The 22,183-nt window shown below is 56.1% G+C and overlaps 2 protein-coding genes across 3 annotated transcripts in view; one reads left to right on the top strand and one right to left on the bottom strand.

Moving 5' to 3' along the window:
* The first annotated feature begins 8,008 nt into the window (after positions 1–8,008).
* Positions 8,009–22,145, top strand: GALK1 (galactokinase 1). Of its 2 annotated transcripts, XM_023211799.1 has the most exons (9): positions 8,009–8,361; positions 9,231–9,420; positions 9,876–9,995; positions 10,166–10,301; positions 10,429–10,610; positions 15,320–15,470; positions 15,548–15,710; positions 15,793–15,888; positions 22,123–22,145. In XM_023211799.1, exons 1-8 carry the CDS (start codon positions 8,107–8,109, stop codon positions 15,862–15,864), a joined length of 1,269 nt encoding a protein of 422 aa, XP_023067567.1. In that variant the 5' UTR covers positions 8,009–8,106; the 3' UTR covers positions 15,865–15,888; positions 22,123–22,145. The 2 variants fall into 2 exon arrangements, with proteins under 2 accessions (XP_023067567.1, XP_023067566.1); XM_023211798.2 differs by lacking the exon at positions 22,123–22,145 and having other exon boundaries at positions 15,793–15,974.
* ITGB4 (integrin subunit beta 4) overlaps positions 16,094–22,183 on the bottom strand; it is a 37,318-nt gene continuing 31,228 nt past the window's right edge. The window contains exons 31-40 of the mRNA XM_023211797.1: positions 21,490–21,672; positions 21,270–21,401; positions 19,874–20,083; positions 19,069–19,308; positions 18,037–18,186; positions 17,296–17,484; positions 17,054–17,209; positions 16,806–16,970; positions 16,602–16,712; positions 16,094–16,496 (exon numbers count right to left, since the gene is read on the bottom strand). Coding sequence (XP_023067565.1) covers positions 16,357–16,496; positions 16,602–16,712; positions 16,806–16,970; positions 17,054–17,209; positions 17,296–17,484; positions 18,037–18,186; positions 19,069–19,308; positions 19,874–20,083; positions 21,270–21,401; positions 21,490–21,672 — 1,676 coding nt within the window. The 3' untranslated portion in view covers positions 16,094–16,356. The remainder of the gene's footprint in view (positions 16,497–16,601; positions 16,713–16,805; positions 16,971–17,053; positions 17,210–17,295; positions 17,485–18,036; positions 18,187–19,068; positions 19,309–19,873; positions 20,084–21,269; positions 21,402–21,489; positions 21,673–22,183) is intronic.

Below are 22,183 nucleotides of genomic sequence, written 5' to 3'. Positions count from 1 at the left end.
AGGATTGCTTCAGCTCAGGAGTTGAAGGTTTCGGTGAGCTGTGAAGGTGACACTGCACGCCAGCCTGTGTGACAGAGCAAGGCCCTGACAAGAAAAAAACATGGCCAGGAGTGGTGGCTCACACCTGTAATCCCAGCACTTTGGGAGGCCAAGGCAGGCGGGTCACGAGGTCAGGAGTTCAAGACCAGCCTGGCCAACATGGCGAAACCCTGTCTCTACCAAAAATATGAAAATTAGCTAGGTGTGGTGGCACGTGCCTGTAATCCCAGCTACTTGGGAGGCTGAGGTAGGAGAATTGCTTGAACCTGGGAGACGGAGGTTGCAGTGAGCCAAGACTGCACCATTGCACTCCAGTCTGGGCAACAGTGAGATTCCGTCTCAAAAAAAAAACAAGAGCTGGGCACGGTGGCTCATGCATGTAATCCCAGCACTTTGGGAGACTGAGGCAGGCAGATCACGAGGTCAGGAGATAGAGACCATCCTGGCTAACACGGTGAAACCCCATCTCTACTTAAAAAAATACAAAAAATTAGCCAGGGGTGGTGGCAGGCACCTGTAGTCCCAGTTACTCGGGAGGCTGAGGCACGAGAATGGAGTGAACCCAGGAGGCGGAGCTTGCAGTGAGCCAAGATGGCGCCACTGCACTCCAGCCTGGTCTAGGTCAGCAGACACCTGGCTGGCATGCATGGCATTCCCACCACTGGCTAGTGTGTCCCTGTGGTGGATATAACCCAGAATTCTATCCAGATGCCTCAGCCCTACCTGATAATCAGCAAGATACAAGCAAGTTTCTCAGCCAGTAGAGCACAGGACAAACCTCAGGGTGAAGCGTTTCCATTACAGTGCCACCTCCCCGCTAATCCTGAGACATCTGGCCAGGAAATGGGGGGAAGGTCAAAGGTCAAAGGAGACTTCAGTCTGAACAATTTCAGTAACACACTAGATGGGATTTTTAAAAAACAGTAAACACATTTCCCAAATGCAATCAATGTTTCAGAGTCCATCTTGAACAAACGGACATGCTTCCCCTTACGCCAAAGCTTTTTTTTCCTTTTTTGAGACGAAATTTCACTCTGCAGCTCAGGCTGGAGTGCAGTGGTGCCATCTCGGCTCACTGCAGCCTCTGCCTCCCGGGTTCAAGTGATCTGCCTCAGCCTCCTGAGTAGCTGGGATTACAGGCACATGCCACCACACCCGGCTATTTTTTGTATTTTTAGTAGAGATGGGGTTTCACCATGTTGGTCAGGCTGGTCTCAAACTCCTGACCTCAGGTGATCCACCTGCCTTGGCCTCCCAAAGTGCTGGCATTACAAGTTTGAGCCACTGCGCCAAGCCTAATTTCTGTATTTTTTTTTTTTTTTTTGAGACGGAGTCTTGCTCTGTCGCCCAGGCTGGAGCGCAGTGGCTGGATCTCAGCTCACTGCAAGCTCCGCCTCCCAGGTTCACGCCATTCTCCCGCCTCAGCCTCCCAAGTAGCTGGGACTACAGACGCCCGCCACCATGCCCAGCTAGTTTTTTGTATTTTTTTAGTAGAGATGGGATTTCACCGTGTTAGCCAGGATGGTCTCAATCTCCTCGGACCTCATGATCCGCCCATCTCGGCCTCCCAAAGTGCTGGGATTACAGTACTGTATTTTTATTTATTTATTTATTTTGAGGTGGAGTCTCCCTCTGTTGCCCAGGCTGGAGTGCAATGGCACAATCTTGGCTCACTGCAACCTCTGCCTCCCGGGTTCAAGCGATTCTCCTGCCTCAGCCTCCTGAGTAGCTGGGATTACAGGCGTGTGCCACCACACCAGGCTAATTTTGTACTTTTAGTAGAGATGGGGTTTCACCATGTTAACCAGGCTGGTCTCGAATTCCTGACCTCAGGTGATCCACCCGCCTCGGCCTCCCAAAGTGCCGGGATCACAGGCATGAGCCACCTCACCCCGCCTAAATCAAGGTTCTCCAAGAAAAACTAAAACAGGCTGGGTGTGGTGGCTCATGGCTATAATCCCAGCACTTTGGGAGGCCGAGGTGGGTGGATCACTTGATGTGAGGAGTTTGAGACCAGGCTGGCCAACAGAGCAAAACCTCGTTTCTACTAAAAATACAAAAAAAATTAGCCGGGCATGGTGGCTCATACTTGTAGTGCTAGCTACTTGGGAGGCTGAGGCAGGAGACTCGCTTAAAGCCCAGGAGGTAGAGGTTGCAGTGAGCTGAGATCACGCCTTTGCACTCCAGCCTGGGTGTTTGAGAGAGACTCTCAAAAAAAAAAAAAAAAAAAAAAAAGAGGCCAGGCGCAGTGGCTCACGCTTGTAATCCCAGCACTTTGGGAGGCCGAGACGGGCGGATCACGAGGTCAGGAGATCAAGACCATCCTGGCTAATATGTTGAAACCCCATTTCTACTAAAAATACGAAAAACTAGCCAGGCACGGTGGCGGGCGCCTGTGGTCCCAGCTACTTGGAAAGCTGAGGCAGGAGAATGGCATGAACCCGGGAGGTGGAGCTTGCAGTGAGCCGAGGTCGAGATCGTGCCACTGCATTCCAGCCTGGGCTACAGAGCAAGACTCTGTTTCAAAAAAAAAAAAAAAAAAGCACAACTAAAACAACACAAAGGATGAAGATGGGTCAAATGGTCATGCTGGCCGAGTGAGGTGGCTCATGAGTATAATCCCAGCACTTTGGCAGGCCGAGGCAGATGGATTACCTGAGGTTGGGAGTTTGAGACCAGCCTGGCCAACATGGCGAAACCCTGTGCCTACTAAAAATTCAAAAAATTAGCTGGGCGTAGTGGCACGTGCCTGTAATCCCAGCTACTTGGGAGGCTGAGGCAGGAGAATTGCTTGAACCAGGAGGCAGAGGTTGCAGTGAGCCGAGATTGTGCCACTGCACTCCAGCCTGGCAACAGAGCGAGACTCTATCTCAAAAAAAAAAAAAAAAGTTATGCCAATTAAAATGAATCAGTGGAAATAAAGATAAGGGTGTGGACTTCTAACTGGTCAGAATCCCTGCTCTCTCTTCTCTTATTCAGAAAGCTCTACTCAGAGCATTTATCACAGACAGAGGGGTCAGATTTGTGACTGTCTGCCTCCCAATCAGACTGTGAGAGCCTGAGGCATTTATCTTTCTGGCCAATTGCATACAGGAGAGTACCATAATGCCTGTTGAATTAATAGGCAACTGATAAGAATAGCAAACATTTATTCTGTGCATACCAAGTGCCAGCTGCTGGGCTGGGCACTTTATGAAGATGATCTCATTCAGTTCCTTTTTTTTCTTTTTGAGACAGAGTCTCGCTCTGTCGCCGGGGTTGGAGTGCAGTGGCACGATCTCGGCTCACTGCAAGCTCTGCCTCCTGGGTTCATGTCATTCTCCTGCCTCAGCCTCCCAAGTAGCTGAGACTACAGGCCCCCTCCACCACATCCAGTTAATTTTTTGTATTTTTAGTAGAGACGGGGTTTCACCTTGTTAGCCAGGATGGTCTTGATCTCCCAACCTCGTGATCCGCCTGCCTCAGCCTCCCAAAGTGCTGGGATTACAGACGTAAGCCACCGCTCCCGGCCCTCATTTCCTTTTACAACAGCATATCTGGGAGCTATGTCCAGCCCCATTTTACACATAACAAACTGAGGCCTGGAAAGGTCATATCATTTACCTGAGATCATATTATAGTAAGAGTGGAGATTAGGGTTCAACACTGTTGGATGTCAGAGGTGAGGTGAGTAAAAGGCATGGAGAAGAGGCTGCTTCGCTCACCTTGGCCCTGATAGAATGGCCCTTGTAGGGAGGTATGGTTTGTGAGTTTCATTCCATTTCAGCCAGCCCAAGGGCCACTCATGGTATTTGTTTGTTGTTGGCAGTGCCAAAAAATGCTTTACTGAAGTGTGCTCAAAAGGAGCAGGTCATCCAATGAAATCTGGAATTGCTTGGGCTAGAGTGCAGTGGCGTGATCTCGGCTCACTGCACCTTGGACATCTGGGTACAGGTGATCCTCCTGCCTCAGCCTCCCAAGTAGTTGGGACCACAGGCACACACCACCAAGCCTGACTAATTTTTGATTTTTTTTTTGAGATGGAGTCTCACTCTGTTGCCCAGGCTGGAATGCAGTGGTGTGATCTCAGCTCACTGCAACCTCCGCCCCCTGGGTTCAAGCGATTCTCCCACCTCAGCCTTCTGCGTAGCTGGGATTGCAGGCTTGTACCACCACACTGGGCTAATTTTTATATTTTTAGTAAAGATGGGGTTTCACCATGTTGGCCGGGCTGGTCTCGAACTCCTGACCTCAAGTGATCCACCCACCTTGGCCTCCCAAAGTACTGGGATTACAGGCATGAGCCACAGTGCCCGGATAATTTTTTATTTTTTTGTAGAGATGAAGTCTCACTATGTTGCCCAGGCCGGTCTTGAACTCCTGGGCTCAAATGATTTGCCCACCTCAGCCTCTCAGTGTTGGGATTATAGGCGTGAGCCACCACAGCTGGGCCCCATTGTTTTCTTAACAGCTTTTATTGAGATATGATACATATACCATATAATTCACCCATTTAAAACATAAAATTCAACAGTTTAGGATATTCACAGGCATGTGCAACCGTCACCACAGTCCATTTTAGAACATTTTCCTTACCACAGAGAAATCTGCCATCCTTTGGCTCTGACCCTGCTATTCCCTCAGGCCTAAGCAACCACTAATTAACTTTCCATCTGTAGAGATTTGCCAATTCTGGATATACAACAGGTGGTCTTGTGTGACTGGCTTCCTTCACTCACCATAATATTTTCAAGGTTCATCCTTTTTTTGTTTTTTTTTGAGACGGAGTCTCACACTGTCACCTGGGCTGAAGTGTGATGGTGCGATCTCAGCTCACTGCAAGCTCCACCTCCCGGGTTCAAGCGATTCTCCTGCCTCAGCCTCCCTAGGAGCTGCAACTACAGGCACCCGCTACCATGCCTGGCTAATTTTTTTCTTGAAGGTTCATTTCATCCATGTTGTTACATGTGTCAGTACTTTTTTTTTTTATGGATTTTTTTTTTTATGGATTAGTATTTCTATTGTATAGGTACATCACTTTTTTTGTTTTTTTTCCGAGACCAAGTCTTGCTCTGTCACCTAGGCTGGAATGCAGTGATGAGATCTTGGTTCATTGCAAACTCCACCCCCCGGGTTCAAGTGATTCTTGTGTCTCAGCTCCTGAGTAGCTGGCATTACACATGGGCACCACCATGCCTGGCTAATTTTTGTGTTTTTAGTGAGACGGGGTTTCACCATGTTGGCCAGGCTGGTCTAGTCTTAAACTCCTGCCCTCAAGTGATCCGCCCACCTCGGTCTCCCAAAGTCTGGGATCACAGGCGTGAACCACCACATCTGAACTGCGAGCATCTTTTCATGTGCTTATTGGCCATTTGTATTTATATTATTTGGAAAAAATGTCTCTTGAAATCTTTCGCTTTTTTTTGTTTGTTTGTTTTCTTTGACACACGGTCTCACCTTCTGAGTAGCTGGGACCACAGGTGTGTGCCACCCAACCTGGCTAATTTTTTTTTTTTTTTGTAGCAGTGAGGTCTTCCCACGTTGCCCAAGTTGGTCTCAAACTCCAAGCCCCTTAGATACACACGATTTGCAAGTATTTTCTTCCATTCTGTGAGTTGTCTTTTCACTTTCTTGATGGTGTTCTTGTCAGGCCTCTGAGCCCAAGCTAAGCCATCATATCCCCTGTGACCTGAACGTATACATCCACATGGCCTGAAGCAACTGAAGATCCACAAAAGAAGTGAAAATAGCCTTAACTGATGACATTCCACCATTGTGATGTTTCTGCCCCACCCTAACTGATCAATGTACTTTGTAATCTCCCCCACCCTTAAGAAGGTTCTTTGTAATTCTCCCTACACTTGAGAATGTACTTTGTGAGATCCACCCCCTGCCCGCAAAACATTGCTCCTAACTCCACTGCCTATCCCAAAACCTATAAGAACTAATGATAATCCCACCGCCCTTTGCTGACTGTCTTTTCGGACTCAGCCCGCCTGCACCCAGGTGAAATAAACAGCCTTGTTGCTCACACAAAGCCTGTTTGGTGGTCTCTTCACAGGGACGCGCATGAAATTCTTTGTTGCAGAAAAGTATTTCACTTTGAGGAAGTACAATTTATTTTTCTGTGGTCACTTGTGCTTTTGACGTCATATCTAAAAAACCATTGCCTGGCCGGCCGCGGTGGCTTATGCCTGTATCCCAGCACTTTGGGAGGCCGAGGCAGGCAAATCACTTGAGTCAGGAGTTTAAGAGCAGCCTGGCCAATATGGTGAAATCCTGCCTTTACAAAAATTATCCAGCCACGGTGGAGGGTGCCTGTAATCCCAGTCACTAGGGAAGCTGAGGCAGGAGAATCGCTTGAACCTGGGAGGCGGAGGTGCAGTGAACCAAGATGGCTCACTGCACTCCAGCCTGGGCAACAGAGCAAGATTCTGTCTCAAATAAATAAATAAATATGTAAATAAATAAAAATAAAAAAACATGACCGGGAACAGTGGCTCACGCCTATAATTGCAGCACTTTGGGAGGCCGATGTGGGCGGATCACCTGAGGTAAGGAGTTTGAGACCAGCCTGGCCAACATGGTGAAACCCCAGTCTCTACTAAAAATACAAAAAATTAGCCGGGTTTGGTGGCACGTGCCTGTAATCTCAGCTGCTTGGGAGGCTGAGGCAGGAGAATTGCTTGAACCTGGGAGGCAGAGGTCGCAGTAAGCTGAGATCGCGCCATTGCACTCTAGCTTGGGCAACAAGAGTGAAACTCCGTCTCAAAAACAAAAACAAACAAACAAAAACATTGCCTAACCAATGTCACAAAGCTGTACCCCTATGTTTTCTTCTAAAGGTTTTCAGAATTGCCCTTGAAATGCAGTTTCCCACTCTTTCGGCACACCCCTGAGCAGGCCCCAAGCTACATCCCTGGCCATAACTCCCCACACAACGGCCACCCTAACCCCAAGCAAGCTGCTTACATTTCAGTCTTTCAGTTTCAAGGTTCCATGTAGGGTGGGCAGCTGTGGACAGGCATCAAGGCAGCAGTTGAGGTCAGCCTGCAGGTTTAGGATGCAGGCTAGCAAGAGAAGAGTGCTTGACTCTGGGAATAAGGCGACGCCTCTGAGACAAGGGCTTCTGGGTTGAAGAAGTGCCTGCTGGGGCCAAGAGCACAACCTACCTGGACAGCTGTGGCAGGTCCTTAAGGGAGGGGCTGGGCCCACTGCTGGCCACTGCCACCCTAGTCCAGTTCTCCACTGCTAGGAGCTGTTGTGTGTTACCTAGAAAAGGAGCTTGTAAAATTGACTCTCTGGTCACCACCAAACTTGTCTTTTTTTGTTGTTGTTGTTGTTAGACGGAATTTCGCTCTTGTTGCCCAGGCCGGAGTGCAGTGGAGTGATCTCAGCTCACCGAAACCTCTGCCTCCCAGGTTCAAGCGATTCTCCTGCCTCAGCCTCCCGAGTAGCTGGGACTACAGGCATGAGCCACCATGCCCAGCTAATTTTGTATTTTTTAGTAGAGATGGGGTTTCTCCCTGTTGGTCAGGCTGGTCTCGAACTCCGGACCTCAGGTGATCCGCCCGCCTCGGCCTCCCAAAATGCCGGGATTACAGGCGTGAGTCACTGCGCCTGGCCCAAACTTGTCTATCTTTATCTCTACTTATAGTGAGTGTCAGGTCACCCTCTTGGAAACCGGTGACCAGAGGCTGATGACCTCTCACAGGTGCTGGCCCTGGGGACCTAGGCGATCCCTTTGGGAATCCCAGGTCAACCGGGTGCCAGCTCCATTGCTCTGGCTGTGTGGGTGGTTGTGGGTGGTGAGGCACATAGAAAGTCAACAATGCCAGGGAAGGGCAGCTCAGAAATCCCGGTTATGCCAAGTACCACTCAGGGCTATTCTCACTCTAGTGAGTGCCCATTGGTTTTTCCCGAAGTCCAGAGAGAAGGACACCATCGGGGGCGCTGTATCCCACCCGGCGCCATCAGCCCCTGCCACCCACCACCCAGAAGCTGGATTCCAACGGGAGTTGCGGGTGGGGGCGGAACCGGCTGCGGTCTGGGGGCGGGGCGCCCGGGCGCGGGGCGGGGCTGGCGGGAATGTGCGCACCCTCGCCCGTGGCCCCGCCCGAGCATCCCGCGCCGACGGGGCTGTGCTGGAGCTGCTGTTCAGTGCTGCAGGCGCGCGTCATGGCTGCTTTGAGACAGCCCCAGGTCGCGGAGCTGCTGGCCGAGGCCCGGCGAGCCTTCCGGGAGGAGTTCGGGGCCGAGCCCGAGCTGGCCGTGTCCGCGCCGGGCCGTGTCAACCTCATCGGGGAACACACGGACTACAACCAGGGCCTGGTGCTGCCTATGGTGAGGGGCTGCGCGGCGAGCCCCCAGCCCGCCGCCGCCTGTGCCGGCCGCCGAGGAGGGCAGGCCTCGGGGGCGCTGGGGGCGAGTTCTTCCCGCGGGAGATGTGGGGCGGGCAGCTGCGCCTGGAGCAACGGCGCACGGAAGAGTCCCCGGGACGGGCTGTTCCCCACGTTGGAAGGGAGGAAGCGAGGAAGTGGCCGGGAGAGGGTGCGCGGCCGCCTCTTCGCTCAAGCCCGCCCTCTGTGGGCTGCGGCTCCTCGCCTTCAACCTGGGAGCATGTTCCCCTTAAACTGAGGCCCTGTGTGCCACGCAGAAGGGGACACTCCACGCCTCTGGCCACCGTGGGGCCCCAACCGCAGACTTGGGCGAACGTAGCCTTCTGGCCCAGCCCGTTCAATTCACAGTGGAGGAAACTGAGGCCCAGAGAGGCCCAGTGAACTGCTGGAGGTCACAGCAGGTTCGTGGCGGGGCTGCGACTTGGGAGTGAGGACTCCCAGCTTTCAGTGTGGGGTGCTTTCCGCCCCATCTGTAGCTTGGGGAGTGCACAGGTACAGGATGTCCAGGGCCACCCCAAAATGTAAAGGCTTTGGAGCTCCGGTGATCTGTTTTCCCTTTGGGCTAGCTCTCCCCCTTGCCCCACAGCTCAGGGCAGAGTCCAGGTCTGTGCTCCAGCAGCAGCCGCCCCGCCCCTGAAGACCCGGGGGGCAGGGCTCAAGCCCCCAAGGCCATCTTCCCTGCGAAGCTGAACCTGGAAGTTCAGAACCTGATGACTGCGGAGGCATCAGAACCTCGGCTGGAGGCGGTGTCACTGGCGGGGCTTCCTCCATCAGCCGGGGGAAGCCTCACCCACTGCTTGTCTGTCCTGCCAGGCCCTGGAGCTCGTGACGGTGGTGGTGGGCAGCCCCCGCAAGGACGGGCTGGTGTCTCTCCTCACCACCTCTGAGGGTGCCGATGAGCCCCAGCGGCTGCAGTTTCCACTGCCCACAGCCCAGCGCTCGCTGGAGCCTGGGACCCCTCGGTGGGCCAACTATGTGAAGGGAGTGATTCAGTACTACCCAGGTATGGGGCCCAGGCCCGAGCCAAGTCCTCACCGATACTAGGAGTGCCACCTCACAGCCACAGAGCCCATTCATTTGTCTGATACACTGGGGAAGACTCGCAGAGTGGAGCATCCCGTTGTACAGATGAGGAAACTGATGCCCCCAGAAGGTCGAGAACTTGCCCTGGGTTTCCCATGGCCTGATTGGAGGAGCCAGGATTCAAACCCTAGCCTTTTTTCCCTCCAGAGCCCTAAACCAGGAGGACAATTAGAAGTGTCCCAGCAACCTCAGAGGGTGGGAAAATGGAGGGCAGTGGGTCCCTTAGACCAGCAGGTTGGTGGCTTCTGACAACTGAGACACGCACCCTAGAAACAGCTGCTAGGCCATTGCTGCCCTTCCCACCAGGACACATGCCCTTCCTGTGCCATCCTCCCAGGCAGCCCCTCTTACCATCACCTGTTCTTTCCCCTGCAGCTGCCCCCCTCCCTGGCTTCAGTGCAGTGGTGGTCAGCTCAGTGCCCCTGGGGGGTGGCCTGTCCAGCTCAGCATCCTTGGAAGTGGCCATGTACACCTTCCTCCAGCAGCTCTGTCCAGGTACCAGCTAGGTCCCAGCCCTGACCCAGCCCTCCTTCCCTGAAGTCTCCAGGTGGTCCCAGCTTCTACTATGCCTTATGGAGGGGGTGGCAGGGAATCTCTCTGGAGTGTCATTGGAGCCACTGCTGCTCCCACCAGCCCTAGCCTCCCCACCTCACCCTGTACTGCAGACTCGGGCACAGTAGCTGCCCGCGCCCAGGTGTGTCAGCAGGCTGAGCACAGCTTCGCAGGGATGCCCTGTGGCATCATGGACCAGTTCATCTCACTCATGGGACAGAAGGGCCACGCGCTGCTCATTGACTGCAGGTTGGGCTCGCTCCCCTCGTCCCCTCCCGCCCTGCACTCAGGTGCTCCTGGGTGGAGTGTGCCCACTGCCTGGCGCAGCAAGTACACGCTTGGCCTCGTCATCTCCCCCACTGTAACTCCACCCCAGGTCCTTGGAGACCAGCCTGGTGCCACTTTCAGACCCCAAGCTGGCCGTGCTCATCACCAACTCCAATGTCCGCCACTCCCTGGGCTCCAGTGAGTACCCTGTGCGGCGGCGCCAGTGTGAAGAAGTGGCCCAGGCGCTGGGCAAGGAAAGCCTCCGGGAGGTGCAGCTGGAAGAGCTAGAGGGTGAGAACTGCCGGGGTGCTCTGTCCTGGAGGCGGCTGTGCTCCCTGCTGGCGCCTCAGTGTGGCCTTGACCCTGCCTGGGATCCCCGATCTCCAGGGCCTTCTGCCATGCTCTCCCCAGTCCCTTCAAACACTACAAACCCAGGGTTCCAACCTCGGCGGGGCTGCTTGAAATCCTAAAACGGTCTTATCTAATCAGAAAAATCAATTTCCATTGTGGAAAATGTAGAAAAGTACAAAGTAGAAAATAACAAGCTATAAGGCCACTACCCAGAGACGGCCACTCTTGACATTTTCACATGTTTCCTTTCAGTATTTTTCCACATCTGTTTTCAAAGCTGAGTATATGTAATATATCATCACTTGCCCCCCACCCTGCCCCCCTTTTTTTTAAGGGGGAGGGTCTCGTTCTGTTGCCCAAGCTGGAGTGTAGTGCTGTGATCATAGCTTACTGCAAACTTGAACTCTTGGGCTCAAGGGATCCTCCCAGCTCAGACCTCCAAGTAGCTAAGATTACAGGTGTGCCACCATGCCCGGCTCATTTTTATTTTTGTAAAGACAGGGTCTTGCAATGTTGCCCAGGCTGATCTTGAACTCTGGCCTCAGGTGGTCCTCCTGCCTTGGCCTCCCAAAGTGTTGGGATTATAGGCATGAGCCACTGGGCCCAGCCCACTTGCCATGTTTTTGTTTTGTTTTGTTTTTTGTTTTGGACACAGAGTTTCAGTCTTGTTACCCAGGCTGGAGTGCAATGGTGCAGTTTCAGCTCACTGCAACCTCTGCCTCCCAGGCTCAAGCGATTCTCCTGCCTCAGCCTCCAGAGTAGCTGGGACTACAGGCACCGCCACTACGCCTGGCAGATTTTTTGTATTTTTAGTAGAGACTGGGGTTTCACCATATTGGCCAGGCTGGTCTCAAATATGCCTGACCTCAGGTGATCGTCCTACCTCAGCCTCCCAAAGTGCTGGGATTACAGGTGTGAGCCACTGCACCAGCTTTCTTTTTTTTTTTTTACTTAACGTAATCTCAGAACCCTATCTTATGCCACGAAAGGCCCATCTCAGTGTGGCTTTTTCTTTTTCTTTTTTTTTTTTGAGACGGAGTCTTGCTCTGTCGCCCGGGCTGGAGTGCAGTGGCCGGATCTCAGCTCACTGCAAGCTCCGCCTCCCAGGTTTATGCCATTCTCCTGCCTCAGCCTCTGGAGTAGCTGGGACTACAGGCGCCCGCCACCTCGCCCGGCTAATTTTTTGTATTTTTAGTAGAGACGGGGTTTCACCGTGTTAGCCAGGATGGTCTCGATCTCCTGACCTCGTGATCCGCCCGTCTTGGCCTCCCAAAGTGCTGGGATTACAGGCTTGAGCCACCGCGCCCGGCTGGCCTTTTCGTTTTTTTGAGAGAGAGAGTCTCGCTCTGTTGCCCAGGCTGGAGTGCAGTGGCACGATCTCGGCTCACTGCAACCTCCGCCTCCTGGGTTCAAATGATTCTCCTGCCTCAGCTTCCTGAGTAGCTGGAATTACTGGCACCCACCACCATGCCCAGCCAAGTTTTATATTTTTAGTAGAGATGGGGTTTCACATTGACCAGGCTGGTCTCGAACTCTGACCTCGTGATCTGCCTGCCTCGGCCTCCCAATGTGCTGGGATTACAGGTGTGAGCCACCACACCTGGCCTCAGTGTGGCTCTTTAAAGCTCCACCATATTTCAGCATTCAGGTGCCCTGTCATTTACTTAACTATTTTCTGATACACCTCACACTGTGATGAACTTTTAAAATAATTTTTTATTTTTATTTATTTATTTATTTGAGACGGAGTCTCGCTCTGTCACCCAGGCTGGAGTGCAGTGGCACGATCTCGCTCACTGCAATCTCTGCCTCCCAGGTTCAAGTGATTCTCCTGCCTCAGCCTCCTGAGTCGCTGATATTAGAGGCATGCGCCACCATGCCCGGCTAATTTTTGTAATTTTAGTAGAGACGAGGTTTCACCATGTTGGTCAGGCTGGTCTTGAACTCCTGACCTCGTGATCCGCCAGCCTCAGCCTCCCAAAGTGCTGGGATTATAGGCATGAGCCACTGCGCCTGGCCATCTTTTTTTATTTTTTAAAGAGATGGGTTCTGCTATGCTGCCCAGGCTGGACCTGAACTCTTGGGCTCAAGTGATCTCATCTAGTCTCCTGGGTAGCTGCGACTAAAGGCACCCGGTTTATCTGCATTCTCTTTTTTTTATTTGAGACTGAGTCTTGCTCTGTAGCCCAGGCTGGAGCACAGTGGCGTAATCTCGGCTCACGGCAACCTCTGTCTTCAGGGTTCAAGCAATTCTCCTGCCTCAGCCTCTCGAGTAGCTGGGACTACAGGCGTGTGCCACCAGAGCCAGCTAATTTTTTTTTTTTTTTTTTTTTTGTATTTTTAGTAGAGATGGGGTTTCACTATATTGGCCAGGCTGGTTTTGGACTCCTGACCTCAAGTGATCCGCCTGCCTCGGCCTTCCAAAGTGCTGGGATTACAGGCACAGGCGTGAGTCACCACGCCTGTCCTATCTGCATTCTCTTAATAGTTTCTTAGGAATGGATTCTTAGGAGTAGGATTATAGAGTCAAGAGACACAAGCATTCTAGGCTGGGTGCGGTGGCTCACGTCTGTGCCTGTAGTCCCAGCACTTTAGGAGGCCAAGGCGAGCAGATTGATTGAGCTCAGGAATTCGAGACCAGCCTGGGCAACATGGCGAAACCCCATCTCTAAAAAAATACAAAAATTAACCGAGCGTGGTGGTGTGTGCCTGTAGTCCTAGCTACTAAGGAAGCTGGGGTGGGAGGATCGCTTGAACCCGGGAGGTTGAGGCTGCAGTGAGCTGTGATTGCACCACTGCACTCCAGCCTGGGCCACAGAGTGAGACCCTGTCTCCAAAATAAAAAAGATACAAGTATCCTTAAAGCTCCTGCTACCCATGGCCAGGAAGATAGTCTATTGGACAGTTTTAAGGTCATATCAGGCCGGGCGCGGTGGCTCAAGCCTGTAATCCCAGCACTTTGGGAGGCCGAGACAGGCGGATCACGAGGTCAGGAGATCGAGACCATCCTGGCTAACACGGTGAAACCCCATCTCTACTAAAAAAATACAAAAAAAAAAAAAACTAGCCGGGCGAGGTGGCGGGCGCCTGTAGTCCCAGCTACTTGGTGGCTGAGGCAGGAGAATGGCATAAACCTGGGAGGCGGAGCTTGCAGTGAGCTGAGAACCAGCCACTGCACTCCAGCCCAGGCGACAGAGCGAGACTCCGTCTCAAAAAAAAAAAAAAAAGGTCATATCAATATTATCTCATTTAATTCCCCCCCAAACTCTATAAAGCACATTCTGTTAACCATAATTCTCATATTCTTGATGGGGGAATCTACAGTGAGAGGCAGTGCTGGGATCTGAACCCTAACCCTGGACAGATTAGCTCTAGGGCCCATGCTCTTGACTGCCCGGCCATGCTGTCTACACTGAGTTGTTCCTTCCTGGCAGTGTAGGTGTGCCTATCTCAGGGACACTAGACAGCTCTGAGGGACCTCTGGGTCCTTTTCCTTTGTGAACTGTGTCGCGTTCTCCAGAGCAGCGCTCAGCCCTGCCCTGCCTGCTCTGTGCAGATGACCTTGGCCAAGGTTTTCACACTGGAATAAGCTGGGCCCTCCTTCCCACCCTAGCCTCCCCTTGCCCCTCCTCCAGGTCTCCTGCCTGGGAGCAGCTTGCCCTGTCTCCTCCAGAGTCCTGCCCTAGAAGCCCCAATCCCTCTCCTTCCATCCCCTGCCTGGCTGCCTGGCTCCTTCCCTCAGCCTCCAAGACATGCTCAGTTTTCTTCCCGCCTAAAACACTGCCCACTGTCTCATTTCCATTCATTTCTTTCTTTGTTTTTTTTTGAGAGGGAGCCTCACTCTGTTACCCAGGCTGGAGTGCAGTGGCATGACCTCCACTCACCGTACCCTCCGCCTCCTAGGTTCAAGCAATTCTCCTGCCTCAGCCTCCTGAGTAGCTGGGATTACAGGTGCCTGCCACAATGCCCGGCTAATTTTTGTATTTTTATTAGAGACGGGGTTTTGCCATGTTGGCCAGGCTGGTCTAGAGCTCCTGACCTCAGGCAGTCCGCCGGCCTCGGCCTCCCAAAGTGCTGGGATTACAGGCCTTGAGCCACCGCGCCCGCTCATTCATTTCTTAGTCCTTTGCATCTACTTGCCCCTCTATCCCACCATGCACCTATAACAAGCTTCCCCCTTAAACCTGCGGGTTTGGCTGGGCGCAGTACACTGAGCCAGTACCGGTACTGACCCAGGTACCCCTCCAGCCTCAGCTCCAGCCAGCTGGGATGGCCTGCTGGTCCCTGGCTGCTCCCGCCCCCGCTTCTGGAGTCCCAGCCCTCGAGGCTCCATGTGGCTCAGCAGAATTTCTTCTCCTCCTGCTGTGGGGGCCTCTTGAGGGCAGCACTCACCTTGGGAAGTGTGCAGTGTTTCAACCCTCACTGCTCCCTGAAGGACCAAGGTGTCCCATGTTACAGTTGGGGGAGGAGGCACTGTGATAAAGGGGCTCTTCAGACCCATGTCTGAGAGAGCCAGGCTGCCCCATCCCCGTGGCCCCCCACCCTTCACTGTCCAGCCAGGGCCACTGCCATCACTGCCTGCTGGCCTTCACAGGCGTCGCGGTCCCAGGCAGTGAGAAGGCGGCTGCTGACTCCTTTTTCCTCCCCAGCTGCCCGGGAACTGGTGAGCAAAGAGGGCTTCCGGCGGGCCCGGCACGTGGTGGGGGAGATTCAGCGCACGGCCCAGGCAGCGGCTGCCCTGAGACGCGGTGACTACAGAGCCTTTGGCCGCCTCATGGTGGAGAGCCACCGCTCACTCAGGTGAGGCCCTCTGGGCGCCCCGCTCCTGCCGGGCACGGGCCGGCCCCGGGCCCACCCCTTCGATATCCTCTCTGCAGAGACGACTATGAGGTGAGCTGCCCGGAGCTGGACCAGCTGGTGGAGGCCGCACTCGCTGTGCCTGGGGTTTATGGCAGCCGCATGACGGGCGGTGGCTTCGGTGGCTGCACGGTGACACTGCTGGAGGCCTCTGCTGCTCCCCACGCCATGCAGCACATCCAGGTGGGCGGGCACCAGGGCCTGGGCGGGCAGGAGCGGCGGCTTCCCGGGGCCCTGCCACTCATCCCCAGCCCGCCTCTCACAGGAGCACTATGGCGGGACTGCCACCTTCTACCTCTCTCAAGCGGCCGATGGAGCCAAGGTGCTGCGCTTGTGAGGAGGCCCCAGGACAGCACACGAGGTACAGGGCCTGCAGGCCAGTCCCATGGCTCTGTGCTTGGTGCCACAGTATCTGGTGCTCAATAAACTTGTGCCTCCAACGTGGTACCTGCCTGCCTCTAGAGGTGGGTGTATGCTTGGGTGTCAGAGAATGGGGGATGTCAGAACCGCTCCCCTACCCTAGGTGAGCACCTCTCAGGCCCCAGAAGAATGGGCAAGGCAGGGCCTAGCAGTAGCAAAACTGTTTATTAAGTGCAGAACAAAGGCTGGGTCCTTGTGCTGCTCCCAGCTCTTCGGTTACAAATAGGTTTGGGCCCAGAGAGGGGGTCCTTGCCCCCTTCATGCCTCCCAGGAGACACCTAGCCCCTGCTCTTGTGCATGTGGGTGGGCTGGGCGCCCAGGGATGCAAGGATGGAGTAGCTGAGGAGGCTCTGGGAGAGGAGTTGGAAGGACGCCTAGTGGGACATGGCGGGGGGGGGGCGGGGTGGGATCAGGTTTGGAAGAACTGTTGGTCCACCTGGGTGCTGAGGGTTCCACTGGTGGTCAGCGTCCGGCTCACAAACTCCTGGGTCACATGCCGGGTGAGGGAGCCGCCTGCCTCCAGGTGCTGGGCCCCCAGGGTCAGCCCATCTGTGGAGGAGGAGGCATTAGATGACCTGGCCTGGGGTCTGTCCCTCTCCCTCTGCTAGCTCCCTGTCCTGGGCGAGCCGGGACCCCCTGGCCCTCAGTGCTCACCCACTAGGAAGGGCTCGGTGGCGCTGGTGTGGGTGGTGGTGATGCTGCTGTACTCACTTTGCAGTGGGTGCTGGAAGAGCCCGGCATGGCTGCCCAGCTGTGGGAAGGGGCCTGGAGTGGGCAGATTGGCTGGTCAGAGGGTGGTGCCAGGAGAAGGCACGGCCCGAGGAGGAGTGGGAGGTGAAGGAAAGGCCAGGTGCCTACCTCCGTCCTGGGACTCTATGGTGATGATGCCCTCGCGCTCTGGCCCGAAGCCCTCAGTGGTCCTGGCCTGCACCTTGAACTTGTAGGGCACGTTCTCGCTGAGGCCCGGCACGGTCAGCCGGCTCTCAGGGCTGTCTCCATCCACCCGGAATGTAGTGGCTGGCCCTGAGCAGAGAAGCTGCCTTCAGCCTCTGCAGCCCCCTGTCTACTCCTCCCCTGGCCACCCCTGCCCCCGGGGCGGGCAGCACCTCCTCCTTGGGCCATCTCACAGGTCACCAGGTAGCCGATGATATCCCCATTGGGCCTCCGTGGCCGCTCCCAGCTCAGCTGCAGCGAGTCTGGGCTCAGAGCAGTGAACACTAGCGGGCCTGGGGCGCTGGGAGTGCTCAAAGTGAAGGCGGAGCCTGGGGGCAGTAGAGGAAGAGTGTCAGCGTGTGGGTGGGTGGTGGGCATGATGGGGGCAGCTGTGGGGCTGGGGGAGGCAACTCACCTGGCAGGGGACAGAGTGGGCTCTGCGGGTGCACCTGGGATTCGATGGTGATGACACCCTCACGCTCTCGGCCCCAGCCTTCCTGGCTCTGGGCCCGCACGCGGAACACATAGGAGTGGTTGGGCAGGAGGTCTTCCACCACCACCGAGGTCTGGGCAGGGCTGGGGATGTTGAGCCGATGTAGCTCGCCTGAGGGGTCAGGTGGGGGCAGAGAGTAGCGCAGTGTTACTCCCACCCCCGGCCTGATCCCCCTCTTCCCTAAGTTGCCATCAAGACCTGGTTATCACCCACCCAGAACTAGCTGTGGTTTGGGTACAGGTTGGGTACACTATGGTATGGCTGGTTGTCCAGGTTGTGTACTATACAAGAGTGGAGCCTGTAATCCCACTCATGTTTGGGTGAAATCCTGCGCCCTGGTCATGCTGCTTTGAATGTCCCTGCCCAGGGAAGTGCCACTTCCTCGTTCCCCCAAAGGCATCTCAGGCCCTAGGATTCCAGCCCAAAGAGGCCTTGTTAGGTGAAACGTAGCAGAGAATGACCAGGAGAGAGGGGCAGGGAGATGGGTGAGACCTCAGAAGAGGGGAGGCAAAGAAGTGGGGTGGGAGACCCTCTCAGGCTGGATGGGGCTTAGCGCCCAAGGGATTTGGGTGGGTTCTGACACAGCCGAGGTGCCCTATGTGTCACCCTGGGGCCAGGGCTCGCGGGGCTGCACCCCACAGCCCAGCAGTCACCATGTCTCACCGCCGTTCAGCAGCTGGTACTCCACGCTGTAGCCCTGCAGCGGCCGCTCGCACCGCGGCTCCTGCCAGCTGACTCTGAGAGATGTGGGTCCCAGGGCAGAGAACACCAGGCGGGTGGGCGTGTCAGGCACACCAGCGGTCAGGCGAGAGTCTGGGGACAGGAGGCTGCAGTCGGTCAGAGATGCAGGGGCTAGGGTCTCAGCGGGGGCCACAGTGCTGCCCCCGACCTCCCTCCCTTGGCTGGCATATCTACACTGATTGCTGGCTGCACAACTCACCCTGCAACACCCTGTCCAGGCTGCCCAGCACCTACCACACATCCTCCAGGAGGGTGCGGGCCCTGCCTGTGCCAAGAGAGGGTGAGCCCTGTGAGTCTGCCAGTCCCACCCCCTCAATTCCTCAGCTGGCCTGGCCCCTCTCCTGCCCCAGCCATAGCCCCGCCCCCTGGAAGGGCAGAGGCAGTGTTAGGCATCAGCACTGATGGAAGGGTAGGTGGTTAGCGCCTGTGGGCAGGCGGGGGTCCTGTGGATGGAATGGAGGGGAAGCAGTGGGCACAGCTGGTGGCTGCTATGGTGGCTGGATGACAGATGGAGCAGGACAGCTGTGGAGACAGGATGGCCGCCCCTGTACTACCTGGGCCCCAGGAGGGCGCTGCTGGCCTCCCAGCCAGGATTATAGAGTCTCGTGGGCCCCTGGAAGGGGGGAACCCTTTCATCTGAGCCCGACTCCGGGACCCCAGAGCCCAGGACAGCGGAAGCCTGCTCCTCCCGTGTTCCCAGATGGGAGGGAGGCCTAGGGCAGGACAAAACAAGAGTGAGAGGAGCAAGGAGTGTGCATGCATAAGTGTGCATGTGTGCGTGTGTGCATGCATGTGTGCGTGTGCGTGTGTACATGTGTGCGTGCGTGCATGTGTACATGCCTGTGTGTGTGTTGGAGAATGGACCGTCGGGACAGCAGGCAGAAGCCCGAGGCTCCAGGAGCTGGAAGAGAGGACCGGTTAGTGGGAGAGGCAGGGTTGGCTGAGGTCACTCACCGTGGGAGGAGACCGAGGTGAGGGTGGAGTAGTCCCTGGGCATTGTGGTCGAGTGTGAGTGCTCCGAGCGGGTCAGCGAGTGGTAGTCCCGTGTGAGGGTGGAGGATGTGCTTAGTCCACGGTGGGGCACATGTGGGCTCAGGTGGGTGCCATAGGCAGCGGCACCAGTCGTGGTCATCCTGTGCAGGGAGTTGGCGCTGCCCGGGAAGGCAAAGTCCATCCGGCCATTCACCAGGTGCTCTGCAGGGGGAGAGCAGGGTCCCTTGGTCAGGCCTGCCCCAGACCCAGGCCCCAAGTAGCAGGTTGGCCCTGCACATTCCTGGTCACCCACCCTCTGGGTGGCTTTTGCTTAAATACAACCAGTTTCCCTCAAACCAGTAAGGACAGAGACCCTCTGTCCCTGGAGGAGCCCAAGGGCCACCCAGGCTTCCACAGCCCATGTCCTCTGGCTGGCGGACCCTGGCAGCAGTGGGGGATTTGCCTTGGGGAAATCCCAAAGCCTTCCCTCCTGTCCTTTGAGGCCCCTGAGCGGTCTACTTGGGTGCCAGCGTCCGCTCCCCGAGCAGACTTCTGAATTTGCACTGCCTGGCCAGGCAGGCACCATAAGGGCCCAAGCGCCCGCCTCGGGTGTCCCCTGGCACTGGGCCCTGCCTCTGAGCAGCTGTGTCTCCCAGCCGCCAAGGCCCCAGCTTGGCTGAAACTGGGGCCCCGAGGCAGGGCAGACACCCACCCCAGGCCCCCAGGCCCGCGGGCGTGAGTGAGGCTGGGTGGGTGCGGATCGGGGCGCGGCGGGTGAGCCTGTCACCTCCGGGGGGCCCGGGTGTCGCACTGCGGGGCAGGCTGTCCCCCTTCCCGCCCGCGCCGCCGTCGTCCGGGGGCCCGTGGGGCGCCTCGGCGTCGGAGGAGCGCCCGCTGCTGGCCGATAGGCGCGGGATGAGCTCCGGGGGCAGCCGCCACGTGACGCGCCGCAGGTCCAGCTCCTCCCCCAGCAGGGGCTCGAACTTCCAGCCGCAGCCTTGGGAACAACGAAGGGCCGCGTTGGCACCGCCTGGGAGCGCCGGGCCAAGCAGGGCCAGGCAGGGGAAGGCTGGAGGCGCTGCGAGGGGAGCCTGTCTCCAGCTCCCGGGATCTCAGGGTGTGTTTTGGGGGCGGGAGTAGATGCGCAAGGCCGGATGGGGAAGGCCCGGCAGGTGAAACGCAGGTGAAACCCTGGCGCGGCTGGAGCCTTTCCAGATAAGCGAGTGCAGCCTTGGCACAGCTGGGGAGGAGAGACCCCCTGACCCGCCAGGAGACCTGGGGGAAGCCTGGGCTCTGTCACCAGCTGTGAGGCCTCCCTTGCCTTACTTAACCTCTCTGAGACTCAGTTTCCCATTTGTACAATGGAGAGAGGAATCTCGCCCCTGCCTGCCTCCCAGGGACCGTTCCGCGAGCCACCGAGCGCTTCGCAGGTAGTGTTAGAAGCGGCTGAGCTGGGGTTCCAGAGTCATACCAGCTGCGCTCCACCTGAACCCCTTAAAATGGCTCCTTAAGCCCAAGCTCAGCCCCGTGGGGGCCAGTGTGTGTTCACTGGGGGCAGCTTAAGGCATAGGCAGGGACGGAAGAAAATACAAATGATATACGTGCCCCAGAGGCTTTTCCACTCATGGTACTGTGTGATTGGTATCCCATTATACAGAGCAGAAAACTGACGCAAGGAGAGGATAAGTGATTCATCTGATGTCCCACAGGTGGAGCCAGAGCTGACACTGAGCACTCAGGAGGCCCAGCTAAGGGCTCTGCACCACTTTGTTCTGGGAATCAAGGAGGAAGGACAGAGCCGTTGGGGGGTGTTCTTGTCTCCTTGGCTCCCCTACCCTTGCCAGGTGGCCACCTGGTGGCTGCCCAGGGCTTCTGGGCCAGCCCTGGCCCCGGGGGGTGGCCTGAGTGTCCTGTGTGCATGGCAGAGCTGCTGAACCTTCAAGTGGTGAAGTTGTGTTTCTTCATGGTCCCGTGGGCATGAACTCATGTGTGCTTGCACAAGGCTGTGTGCGTCTGTCCCCCAGGCACTGGTTCCTGGATACACACCATTGCATCTGTCCAAGGCTGTCTTAACCTCCATGTCCTCTAGTTGCTGGCCCCTTTGCCCTCTCTCTGGACCCAGTGGACTCCCTCTGTACCCAAGACCCCCACTGTCTTCTTGTGGGTCCCAGGTCTCCACTCACCGGTGTCATCGGAGACGCTGGGCCTCTGGCTGCCAGATGGCGAGCGCAGAACATCATCGCTGTACATGAGGAAGCTGTCGTAGTCCTCCCCGCTCTGGGCATCCACGATGGGGATGTCAGGGATGATGGGGACTGCAGGGTGGGGGAGTGAGCCAGGGCCCTGGCTGCTGCCCTCTGCCCCCTACCCCGTCTGCCCCTCACCTCCCTGCCCATCACTCACTGGACATGGGCCGCTTGGGTTGGGTGGCCAGGTTGATGATGGCCTCCCGCTCGGGCCCCCAGCCGGCCCCGTTGCGCGCCTTCACCGTGTAGCGGTAGGGCTGGGACTCCCGAAGGTTCTCAATAAGCAGCATCCGGTTCTTAGGATTGTCAACCAGCACCTTCTTCATGGGCCCGATAGGTCCTGGGGCAGGGAGAGTGCTTCAGAGGGTCACCCAGGTCCCAGCCTTGTCCCAGCACCAGCCCTGACACAGTAGGACAGTCATGCATCCCCTGGACAGCACCCAGGGGCTGGGGAGCAAGGCAAAGCCAGCCACTGCTGAATTGCTGCCTGTGGAGCCCCGAGCGTCAGCATGACTGGTGTGGACATGTGTCACCAGCCCGCCAAGGGACTCTGCTGAGTAAGTGGCAGAGCCAAGGCTATAGTCAACTTCAAGTTGGCCTCGACGTCACCTCTACCCATATATCCACGGTGCCTCCACACGAGGCAAGGGCACACATAGGGGGTTGCCCCCCCCCGCCTCCCTTCCAGGACTGGAGAAATAACTGTTCTGCCAGGCACTGTGATCTCAGGCTGCCAGATAAAACACTGTATAAAATAATCTTTTTTTTTTTTTTTTGCGGTGGAGTCTAGCTCTGTCACCCAGGTTGGAGTGTAGTGACATGATCTTGGTTCACTGCAACCTGAGCCTTCT

The sequence above is a fragment of the Piliocolobus tephrosceles genome, chromosome 16, assembly GCF_002776525.5.
Source record: "Piliocolobus tephrosceles isolate RC106 chromosome 16, ASM277652v3, whole genome shotgun sequence".
Classification (NCBI taxonomy): Eukaryota; Metazoa; Chordata; class Mammalia; order Primates; family Cercopithecidae; genus Piliocolobus; species Piliocolobus tephrosceles.
Note: the sequence above shows the minus strand (reverse complement) of the source record. Positions and strands in the feature narration are given on the sequence as shown.

Excerpts from the sequence above, each read along its gene's own strand:
- GALK1 (XM_023211799.1), top strand. The coding sequence starts at position 8,107 with ATGTGCGCACCCTCGCCCGTGGCCCCGCCCGAGCATCCCGCGCCGACG. Across the intron at positions 10,302-10,428 it reads GCGCTGCTCATTGACTGCAG|GTCCTTGGAGACCAGCCTGG; the intron begins GTTGGGCTCGCT and ends ACTCCACCCCAG. Across the intron at positions 15,711-15,792 it reads ACGCCATGCAGCACATCCAG|GAGCACTATGGCGGGACTGC; the intron begins GTGGGCGGGCAC and ends CGCCTCTCACAG.